Consider the following 12,693-nt stretch of genomic DNA (forward strand, 5'->3'; position numbering starts at 1 on the left):
AACCAAATTCAAAATTGTCTACAGAAATCAAAAGGGTTAATTTTTACCTTGCAGCTGCCATCAAACTTAAAATGCATCCTAAAAAGCAGAGCTAGAACAAGGGGAGAGTAATAGTAACTCCATTCTCAAAACTAAAGAGCAGAAATTAAAACGAGTTCATGGAGGAACTCTGCTGAAAACAGCAAAAATTATTCTTTGTAACTTTCTTGTATAATCTTGTTATGCTATTATTTTACTTTTATTTATCCCCACAATGATTAGCAGCTAGACCCTTGAAGCTGAAAAGACCTGAGCAGCTATCATCAAGTATGGCAGTGAAAAGATAGTGGGGAAGCTACTAAGTGTCATATTCCACACCCAAACTTGGGGGGAACCCATGAAACAATGAGTATTCACAGCTACTGAGAAAAAAGTAAGACAAGGTGAGCCTCCAAGACCTTCTAACAGGAGAAAACCACCTAAGTTCCATATTGATCAGATGGAGAGATTCAGGGTTGAGTAGAAGCCCCCAAGTGTGGTTTCCACACAAAAGCATTATAGTGCAGTATTTAAGGTTAAGCACTGGAAAATAAAAATAATAATAAAAAAAATAAAAACTGGCTTCAGATTCTAGCTTTGCTAGCTTCTGGCAGTGAGAATTTAAGTTCCTGTAATTTAAAAGTATACTTCAAAAATAAAAACGAATGGAGGAAACAGGGAACTTCTCAGCATTAAGTTCAGCATAATTTCCCATTTTCTTAAATATCCTATGGATGGCAGAGACCTGAGAAAAGCACTTTCCTGATACTGGTTCACAATCCCTTACTGGAAACCCAATGTTTCAAAATTCAAAATTTCCAAATTCAAAATTTTACAAAAGAAATGCACACATTTTGTATATCAGTAAACACATAAGTAAAATCACCCTAAGATTTCATCTAACTCCAATCAGAATGTCTATTATCAAGAACACAAAGCGGTGAATGTGGGGAAAAAGGCACACTCATACACTGCTGGTACAGTTGCAAATTGGTGCAGTCACTCTGGAAAGTGGTATGGAGATTCCTCAGAAAACTTGGAATGGATCCACCATTTGACCCAGCTATCCCACTCCTCAGTTTATATCCAAAGAACTTAAAGTCAGCATAGTACAGTGATGCAGCCACATCAATATTCATAACAGCTCAATTCATAGTAGCTAGATTGTGGAACCAACCAGATGCCCTTCAATTGACGAATGGATAAAGAAACTGGTGTATATATATATATATATATATATATATATACACACACACACACACACACAATGGAATATTAGTAATAAAGAAGAACAAAATTATGGCATTTGCTGGTAAATAAGTTGGAAAATATCATGCTAAGTGAAATAGGCCAAGCCCAAAAAACCAAAGGCCAAATGTTTTCTTTGATTTCAGTGGATGACGACATATAACGAGGGAGCATGGTGGGGTGGGAACAGAATGAAGGAACTTTGGATGGTGTAGAGGAAAATGGGGCGGGGGGAGGGGGGATAGAATGAAACAGTATTACCCCATGTATATGTATGATTACATGAATGGTGTGAATCTACATTGTGCACAACCATAGAAATGAAAAGTTGTACCCCATTTGTGTACAATGAATCAAAACAGTCTGTAAAAATAAAAAAACAAATTAAAAAAAATGACAAAAAAGCATATATTTTGTATATACATAACTACTACCCCACCCCACTGTAGAGATGTTAAATCAAAAACACTAATAATAATTTGCACTCTTTGAGGAGACTTTTTTTTTCCCTACTTCAAGAAAATACTTTCCATTTTCAGAGTTTTGGAGATTTTGGAACTTCAAAGAGATAGAATACTGAGCATGAAACCAGTCAGGAATATAATACTGACCTATCCCTGAACTTGCCAGAAATTTACTACTCCTTCAGTTTGGGAATTTATTTCTCTTCTGGGAATTTTAGTGTGTGCCTATAGTCCCAGCTACTCAGGAGGTTTAAGCAGGAGGATCACTTGAGCTCAGGAGATTAGGGCTAGTCTGGGTTTCATAGTGAGACCCTGTCTTTTAAAAAAAAAAAAGAAAAAGGAGACAGGATTTAACTGATAATCATTCAGATAACTTAGAAAATGAGAACAAAGGCAGGAAAAATAAAAGGTCCTGAATATTGATGTTAAGTAGTGGCTAGAGAACCCATGGATTTGTCCATACCATCCCAACTCCTTATATAAAAGAATGTTTTTCAACTAAGCTTGGTTATAAATTCCACCTGCAACCTTCTTGATTGGCTAGAAAACAGAGGGTTACAGAAGCCATCATAAAAACAAGACCAGGGCAGTCAGGGATCTTCTAGAAAATCTGACATGTGAAAGCAAAATAGTATACAAGAATATAGGTGCCACCAGATGTATATAGTTTAAGGAAAGGAAGCTTATTTGCTGCATGCTTATAAAAGTGAACTGAGGTCATCAGGAAAACGTGACACTGAACTGATAACTGTTTTTAAATAAAGCATGTATGATCTTTTGGTAAGATTTCTATTAACATAGCTATTTAAGCCTTAAAGGAATAATTATGTAGAAACTCTGTGTTGCCAAAAGCATTATTCCAGACAATGTTATATGAGGAGTTAATAACTTGCATTTAGTACAGTGGAGGTAAATTAACATAACTATCAAAATGTAGTTAATTTTACTGTATATGTGTATATTTCTTTACACACAGTAGATGCTTTATAAATACTTTACTGTTCTGCAGTATAAAGTGTTTTTAAAGCATGCAGACACAGTCCCCATCAGCATGGACTAGCATTTTGACTCCTAGTCTTCTCCACAAATACCATTAGTGACTTCAGACAACTGTGACCACTACCAACCTGAAGATCCAAGCACGAATGCCTCTAACATAAATACCTCTCTATAATAATATGCATATTACTCTAAAATATACATTTCTTTTGAAATCTGAATATCAGGGTAAATGATTCTCTGATATTATTTATTAATATTCCCTAATGATCGAAAATGAAGATAAAATATTAGATATTATCTTAGATTAATGGAAAGGTCCACAAGTAATTCACTGTTTTGCAAACTGTTGTCACTGTAATTGTTATCTATTAAAGAAAAAAACAAATATAAACATTAGCTTTAAGTTCAGGCATATAAGAGTTTTTAAACCATAGACCAATTTCTGAGCTTTAGTTTTCTAGTATATAAAAAACTTGAGATTTATGAACTTCTAGGGTTGTGAACATTACAGAAAATAATACCTAACATTTAAAATGTTCAACATACTCCATGTATCTGCAGTTTCCCTTGGAATGTGTTCAGTGTGGGAATACCTATAGTAAAAATAAACAACAATGCAAAGTCAGGTCATGGCCAAACATAGTAACTATTTATTAATTTTTTCTTAAAAAAAAAAAACCTAAAATTTAAATACCTCCCATCCCATCACATACAAGTCTGTATACATTATTTACATCTTTCAAATAAAACATTATCACAGATTTTCTGACATTCATTATCCCCTATTGAAGTAAAAATGATGAAATAAACTCTGATCAATAACAACTACAATTTGTGTAATTTTGGCACAGCTTACAATATGGCATCCATGCTGCATTTCATATTTTAGATCATTTTTACCCTTCCAGCTACTTTAATAGAGAAACTATAGCCATGAAAGTAGGATCTTTGTCTTTATGCATTCTCTTAAATACTTGCAAAATGTGAACACTGCCTTTGTACTTCCATTACTTGGCAGTGGCAGTATTCCTCTCCTTTTGTCTTCAGAAATAATACCTATTCAAACTACATGTTCTCATATTTACTGTATTCACTCTCAACCTAGAGTTCTTGACACTGTTCCTAGTGGTAATTTTAAGTAATAAATGTATAGGAAAAATTTAAATACAACAAAAGTATTCCATAAAATATTACTTCCTCACCACCCTGGTTATGCATGTACAAAAATAACAAATACAATTTAGTGGCTATAAAAAACTATTTTCCCTAAAAATAGTCATTTCTGCAGAACAATTTAAGGAGGAAAGTGTTCTTAAACGAAAATACACAAATCTGTTTTTACAATCTGCACAAGTATTTCAGAAAAATAAAAATGAAAACCTAAAAGAAACATCCACCTGTAAGAATGTAATAAGAAAATTAAATATTAAATGTTTAATTTTATACAACTAATATCAGTTTCAGTGACATAAATTAAAGAAAGCTGTCAACCAAAACAAACAGAAACCTATATTCTAAAAGTACTAAAGAATCACTAACAATGAAGACCTCAAAATCAACCTAACTGCTTTGTTTTCAAGTGTGTGTGTGTGTGTGTGTGTGTGTGTGTGTGTGTGTGTGTCTGTCTGTCTGTCTGTCTGTCTCAAACAGAAGATAGAGGATAGGAAAACATATAGCTAGAAAAAGGCCAGTGATTTCACTATTTGTCTTTAAGAATTATAGTCCAAAGTTTTAATCTATTTTTTCTCTTTTGTCTAAATGAGTTCAGCTATGAGTGACAGACATGGGGCACAGTGTTACGCCTTCAAAATAAATTTGCTTTAACTTATTAGGAAAGTTTCAAAAATTCAAATAATCTACAGTCAGAATTTTGTTACATGTTGTAATTAAACTTGTTTATTAAATCTTCATATAGCTTTACCTCTAGCCATATATCATCTCATGCACAATTAAGTTGATAGCTGAACAACAGTGATTCCTCAGTAAATCCTAACATCATAACAAAAATGTCATTTTAATTATTTTAGGAATGGTCCGTAAAGTGTATATCTGTGTTTCTAAGAATTGGTATATTCTCTAATATTCTAGATAAGTTTCAAAATAAGATTGTATGCAGTCACATTTCAAAATTATAAATATATTTTTGGCCCCCATCTTTCTAAAACAATGTCAAACTTTAAGTTATAAATGATAAATGAAATAGTTATAAAGTTCTAAATATATTATTTCTGACAGGCTTAAAATCCAGCATAATTAATACATAAGACATTACAATTTCTTTGTACACAACCTCTAGTCTTTAATTAAAGTCAAATTTTTAACTTGAATGAAAACACATTTTAAAAAAAGGATAGAGGTAAAGGCTCTATTTCCTTAAAATACTGCTATTTTAAATATTGGATTCTTTTTCCCATAGTAGCCATTCAATCAAAACTATCCCACAATAGTCAAGATGGAATTGAAAAGTTTTCAGGAAAATTAACAAAAAATAGTAAATTCTAGAGGAAGCTCTGGCATTTTTAAAAAATAGTATTATATTTAACTACACTGTAAGTCAACTAAATTTAGAAAATTTAATCTATACATCCAAACTATACTGTCCACTTCAAAATAGTAACATTAGGAAATCATTCCTTTATTCAGTGATACAACTGATGCTTGAAACATTCTCTTCAGCAGATTCAGAGCCTATGATGCATTCTTTTGAATTTCCCTATTGGCTTAGTTCTCAGAGAACAGCCAAGTTGTTAGGCTTGGTTTGGTGATTAGGGTGAATATTAAGCTGCCAAGAAAGTTTTTGTGTAACTAAGATGATGAAATTGATTTTCTTGCATAGTTACAAGCCAGTTCTTGTGGTATCTTTAAAAGAATTCCAAAACACTACACTTTCGTAGCACAGCTGGAATAAGTAGTGCTCCCAAGGGAACTACTCTGAAGATCAACTTTCACTGGATGTTAAGGTATGACATAACCATTTTAAAAGGAAATTCTACAACATAATATTGTATCACACATATTCTACCATTTCAGTGGTTATCAAAACCTCTCTCAGAGAGGGTGTAGACAAAGCTGTAAAAGAAATGTCATTTTTCTATTTTCCCACAAGTAAGGAAAATACTAATACATAAAATGAAGTCTGGAGATTACATATGTAAAATATAAATATCCACATCATCTCTATTTCCTGATAAGAGATTGCAGTGCTTTATCCATCCTGATAATGGAGGCAATAACTCAGTCTGAAATATATTATACTTATCTTCAGTTATTTAATATGTTTTATGCTGACCATTTAGAATTTACAAATGTCTAACATAGGGAAGGTAGAAAGAGACAGAAAATCTAAATCTCTCCTTTTAAGGTATATTGACCTCCGAAGTCACCAGCTAACTAATACATACTTACTATTTTAGTGTAGTCCAATGCCATGGTTTTTACTGAAAATGGAATTATGAAGTCAGCAAATGAAAACCAGTAGCACCATCTACTGCTAACTAAAATCTTTTTAACTCCTTCTATTACTGATTTATGTCCACCACTACTCCATCATTTAACATAATTCCTAAAATGTGCTTCATGTCAACATTTAACCAAAAATCTTAAGTGACAACAATACCATGTTAGCTTACTACTTTACATTTTATAGGATGCTTTTATCAAAGGGTAAGAAAAAAACAACTTTATAACTCTGTATAAAAAGCAAGGGGGAAAATTATCTTAGTTATTTTTAATTAAATAAAGAAATTTGAAAAAATATAATAGACATTTGTAAGCAAGTCTGCTCCAAAAATCAAGCTTTGATCCTTATTTTATAAAGGGCGTCTTTCTAACTCCCAAATGAATCAACCAAATCAAAGCAACTTTTTAATCAAATCAGTTCTTTCTCACTGGCTCTGGTGTTTACTTACTTGTAACCATCTAACACCTGGTACAATGCCAGACTTCTCTCTGGGAAAACTTTATACTTTGTTATCATATATATACACACATACATATCTCCCTATTTCCCAGTAACTTGTTAAGTGAACACTCAGACACAGGTACCTGAGATTCTGGCACAGTGAAAACAAACTCTTACCTACATATATAATGGAAAGGTAAATCCTACTATCAAATACTAGAGTAATATTTTTCCATCTTTACAGTATACTACTATATAAGGCTTAAAAGAACTAGAATTTTATTTTCTACTATTTCCTCTACACTTGACAACTGCAACCCTTTTGTAACTAGGTGGATAAGAAGTAAAACGCAGTATGGAAGACAATTTGAGTAATTGTATCTTCCATTTCCTACATAGATATGACTCAAAAATCACGACACCCAATTTTATTTCTGAATTGCCTCATAGTGGTTGATATTATCTATTTGGACATTGAAATATTTGTTTTAAGGAAATCATCTAGCTTTCAGTACAATTTATAAATGTCCAATATATTTACCCCTGTCAGGATCTTCCATTACTTCTACTGTTGGTACTTGGTGGATAATTGCTAGAAATGAAATGGAGAGAAAGGCAGTTCCCTAGTGATCATAATTATAAGAACATTAAACTATATCACCATTCTACTTGTTAATAACACAAACATTTCATTTTAGATTTTTGTTCACAAAGCCTTTGTAATCCATATAATTCCAGAGCAAACATTTCTATTCTATTTTAGGAAAAAAGTATGTTTCTAACCAAGGGAAGAGTATATAGTTCTAATTGAAGAAAGCAGATTTACCAAATACATCAAAATTAAAACTGGAAGTCTGAAAAGGGTATTTCTCAATCTCAAGAACAAATCTGAAGTGAAGCAAATTAATATTTATTCTAAAAACTAAGTTTCTAAACTTACTGATGGTAATAATTCACTAAAAAGTCATGGCAAATAAAATTTAAAAATAACTACTGAATGAGCATTTTTGTTGTTTGATATTACTGTAAAGAAAATGATTTCTTTCACAGTGGAAAAATCAGAAGTCAGAATGCTTCAATCTGGGCCTGTAATAAGCAAAGGTACTGTATCATTTTAAAATGATAAGCAAACACCTGCTCCATTCACTGAATGGAAATGCTACAAAGCGATCAATTTCCCCAAAGTCCTTAAATTCCATGTTTAATGCCTGTACCTAAAATTAATAATTTATTTTTAATTTCTCATGGAAGTTGATTCCAAAAGGAAATCTCTTTAATAGACTCTGTTTACAAATAATTGATTAAAATCTTCACAACTTTCTATTCAAAAGTTTGTAAAACAGGACTTTCTAGAACTTGACTCCCTACACTTAATCCCATCCCTAACTGCCCACAGAAATTAACTTCCCTCCCAACCAAACACACTCTTTGATCCCCTCCTCTTTGAAACAGAAGGGGATTCTGCAGACATGGCTCATTTGGCAATTGCTAAGAAACTTCACTGTTCAGCATCACCTCTGAAGATGGCAATCCTAATATAACCTGAAGTTTTACACTACAGTGCAGTTAACATGTAGAAAGAAGTCAAAATGCAATGGGTATTACATTTCAACATCCTCAAGTTTCAATATCACAGATATTAAAAGATGGAAAAAGATCTGCTCGAACTTTTAAGTATTTGTTGAACAGAAATATATTACCATCAATATCAAAAATAATTAAGAAATACTAATTTTTATGTTCTACATGCACACCTTTACAAATTATGTTTCTTCAATGTAGTAAAAGCTGGAGATCACCAACTTAGGTCAACTATGGCTTTTATCATAGATTATTTTACAACATGCACCAGTAAGTGCCCTGGGTAGTGATCCTAATATTATTTGAGCCCTGCTCAGTCCTATGTCTGTGCTTTGCACCTCATAAGTGGGCCTGCCAAGGCACTTTAAAAACATGTCTTTTGGGGACTTCAAAATGGGCCACAATTTACAAACACAGAACCCCATCCATCAGCAGTTCAGTCGGTAAGCATTTTCTTTCAGCACATACAGTATTATTAAAAAACTCAAGTAACCAAAACCAGGTTAAAAAAAAAAAGTACTGTATGCTGCTAAGACAAAATTTACCCCTTTTCAAATGTAGAGAATGGTTCTTGGTTTCCTCTAGCAATATAATATGGTTTCATATATTCACAATAAAGAAAAGGGAACCCAAACAAGCTCCCCCAAACCTAAGACAAAAACAATCCAGATAGAAACAAAATATAACAAAATCCAAATACACTCCACACAGCTTCAATTGAGGAACAATTTGCACAGCTCTGCATGCTTTTTATCTGTCCTTCGAAGTGAGTTTTTCAATCAGTTCTTGGAGTGGTGCAAGTTCTCTTCTATCAATAAGATTGAACTCCTATACAGAAACAAAGAAAGAATAGCAAAAACATATTATTCCAAACATAACATTCCAAAGCATGTTACCATTAAATATAGATTTTTTTCCCTATTCACTGGCTGTGTCTTAGGTCTGATGTTATGTTTTTATATCATAGAATAAATTCCTCTATCTCATGAAATTATTGCAGGAAACTAAATGTAACAATGGATGTTAACCATTTTATACAATGTCTGGCACAAAGTGACAGTCAATAAATGGGAATCATTTCTTCCTATTCAAAGGAATAAACTGGACACCATTTAAAATATGTAATCAATAAATAGAAATAAAAAATTTTAGCATATTAGGCAAACTTGGGCATCATATAAAGAGTAAAAGCTTATTATAAACTGACAGATCTGCAGGTTATCATAAAATGGTATGTGAATAACATGAATAAGGTGGTATACACAAGGATAAATTAAAATCCTGCAGAGGACAAATGAGAGTACTTGGATTTAATCTGTGCTATTGCTGTTTTTGTTTTTTGTTTTCCTTAAAATGCTGGAGATTGAATCCAGGGCTTCCTAAATATACCACCAATGAGTTACACTCCCAGCTCCTAATCTGGGCTTTCTTCTACAGGCCAGGGGTGTTGCTCAGTGGTATAGCACATGCTCAAGCATGTGCACAGTACATATTCAATCCCCAGTATTTAAAAAAAAAAAAAGTAGTAGTTCCACCCTCGTCATTCTGAAAGTCATTCCTATATAGATTTCCCCTGAACTACAAATTATATGGCTAATAAATAAAGGCTCTCTACACTCCAAATCTTTTTCCAGGGTGGGGCATTCTCAACTCCCAATTTATTAGCACCCATCAGATGCTGAACACTACAGTTAGAACTTCGGAGAAGCATTTGGGGGCATTCAATAGCAGAACTGCCCCTAAGATTTGTGTGGTCTGGGAACACAAATGAATATATACTACGCAACTAAAATCCTTAAATAAAAACATGTTCTATCCTCCTATCTTAACAAATGTACCTTCACAATGACAAGGAAAGGAAATTCAGACTTCTCAGGATTTTACACTAGAAATCATGGGCAGAGTCAGCCCCAGGTCCGTGGTCCTCAGCAAACCTCTATGCACTTCCAATCCCCCACTCCATCTTGCACCTCAAGATGCCTCACTCAAATGAGAGTGAACATCTTGGCTGGTACATATGACTAATGTCCACATACCCTTACAAACTGCTGTCATCTGGCAATACATTTTGGACCATATTGGCAGGGAATTCTAAAGTATCAGGAACCCAAGAACCTACCTTAGGGATCTTGGCCTTGTGGATTCCTCATATTGTGGGTAAAGCCACAGCTGGAAAAGGCTCAAAACAAGATTCTCTAAATTGTGGGGCCCAGTAAAAGCATCCCCTTAATCAAAGGCTGATACTGTGTAACTAATAAGAAGCTCACAGTGTCCTGAGATGTAAGTAGGATCAGATGCAGTAAATACAATATATTGAATCCCCACTATTTGCTAGAATTTAGGAAACTGTATTTGAAGATTAAGAGTAAAGTTCAATCTTTTAGAAGCAGCAGCATTCTCCTAAAACAGCAAAACCACAACTTTAGCAGTCATGTCTGTCTAAACCAAAAGCACAGATGCAAAATTTAGGATTTTATTTTCTTTGGGTCTGCAGAAGGGATACCATGGCAACAGTTTTAGCAAACTACAACCTTATAAAATGTGTTTATATAGGTGAAATTGAATATAAAATGGTGTCTTCAGTGTGAGGAGCATGTACAGAAGGAAAAGGGACACATTTTTCTTTAAGAGAAATGCAATGTAGAGATGGCATTTATAAACATGCCCACAGATATACAAAAACAACAAAAATTCAAATCTTGGGGGCTGGGGTGTGGCTCAGTGATAGAGCACTTGCCAAGCAAGCATTATGCCTGGGTTCAATCCCCAGCACTGCCAAAAAAACCCACAAAACTTGGGCATGTTCTGACCACCACTGTCCCTCTCTCAACCTCTACAAAAATAAATAATAAAACTGGTTAGCTCTTCCTTTCCAAAACTTTTTTGACTTCTGCTTATTATTTCTCTAATTATAGAATTAGGTAAGAATATTCTTAGTTGGGCACAGCAGCATGCACCTATAATCCTAGAAACTTGGGAGGAGGAGGATCACAAGTTTGAGGACAGACTCAGCAACTCTGCAAGACCCTCAACAACTTAGCAAGACCCTGTCTTGAAATAAAAAATAGAAAAGGCTATGGATATAGCTTAGTAGTAAAGCAGTTCTGGAATCAATCAATAGCACCAAAACAACAACAACAAAAAATTATTTGTTCAATGCTTTTAGACTTAGAATTATAAGTCTAGTTCTTTGAGGACTAAAAAAAGGGGGGTTCAACTAGCAGGTCAGATCAAAGACTAATGAACAGAAACACTCTCTGTGGAATATTTTTTCCCTCATACATGATAGTCCTTAACTTAAAAATTCTTTAGAATGTAGCCTTAAAAAGAAGGGGAGTGGGGAAGGGTAAGATATTCAAAGTGTATTTCCAGGACAGAGTCCACTAATAAATAGCCAGGGCAAACAAAAGTGGAGTATTAGGAACTAAAGGAGTGCCAATATACTCAAAAGACCAAATTCATCTATAAATTCTGCCCAACTAGGCAGGCTTCTTATTCTGCCCCTCCATATGGCATGGTAATTGAAGGCAAAGCCTCTCAGATCCATTTTGGATTTACTTGCCATGAACTTGGAGACTAATGAAATTCAGAAACAAAAAGCCAGTCCTTAATTGTCATTAAAAATATAAAGATGCAGATTAGGGAGATAGGGCAAATTCTATTCTGACAGTGTGTATGCAGTATTCATCACAGAACTCTAAAAATAAATGATTACGCTAAGCAGTAAAGCATCCTAATTCAACTTACCTGGACAAAAAAAATAAAGTGCTTGAAAGATGTATTAAGATGTGCTTCCTCCTGAAGCTGTATCACAGGATCAAAATGTTGGTGATAAATATGAGCATAAACCCTAAAGAGACGTTTGAGTATAGTCTTTGCCACAGACATAAAATTCTTTGGGAATGGAACACCTAATAAAGGTGAGAACAAAGTAAATGGCAACATAAATTACCAAGACAAGGGTTAAAAGAATTAGCATTTATTAATTAATATTTTATATACCCATTATCCTTTTCAGAAGTTCTCAACATATCATGAATGAAAATTAGTTCCACAGCTTCTATGGAATAAGAATTAATATTCATTTTGGCCTGTTATGCCTCTAACACACCACCACTTTAACAAAACAAAGCAAACTCTTAAGATGGTAGTGAATCTAAAACTCATATTTTTTATTTTCTTAACATTAAGCCTCAATAGAAATATGTGCTGAAAACAAATGTTATTTACCAAATTCAGTTCTATTTAAAGTGCTTATATTTCATACTTTTTTCTATAGAAATTACTTCATTACTACTCCAGGTTCATATTGGTTCTAAAATTAGTTAATCTCTGTTCAATTAGACTCCTTATTTTGTGGGTTAAAGTAATTTACAGCATTAAACAGACACAAAACAAGAAAGATACAAAATCCCTGAAAAGAAAAGGGAACCATTCCTTATGTACTGTTGGTAGAAATGTTAATTGGTTCAGTCATTA

The 12,693-nt window shown here is 33.5% G+C and overlaps 1 protein-coding gene across 1 annotated transcript in view; it reads right to left on the bottom strand.

The window, feature by feature from the left end:
* Nucleotides 1–7,301: 7,301 nt before the first annotated feature.
* The window catches only part of Mob1b (MOB kinase activator 1B), a 56,886-nt gene continuing 51,494 nt past the window's right edge, over nt 7,302–12,693 (bottom strand). The window contains exons 5-6 of the mRNA XM_047566720.1: nt 11,962–12,125; nt 7,302–9,042 (exon numbers count right to left, since the gene is read on the bottom strand). Of these exons, the coding sequence (XP_047422676.1) occupies nt 8,965–9,042; nt 11,962–12,125 (242 nt within the window). The 3' untranslated portion in view covers nt 7,302–8,964. The remainder of the gene's footprint in view (nt 9,043–11,961; nt 12,126–12,693) is intronic.

The sequence above is a fragment of the Sciurus carolinensis genome, chromosome 10, assembly GCF_902686445.1.
Source record: "Sciurus carolinensis chromosome 10, mSciCar1.2, whole genome shotgun sequence".
NCBI classification, from domain to species: Eukaryota; Metazoa; Chordata; class Mammalia; order Rodentia; family Sciuridae; genus Sciurus; species Sciurus carolinensis.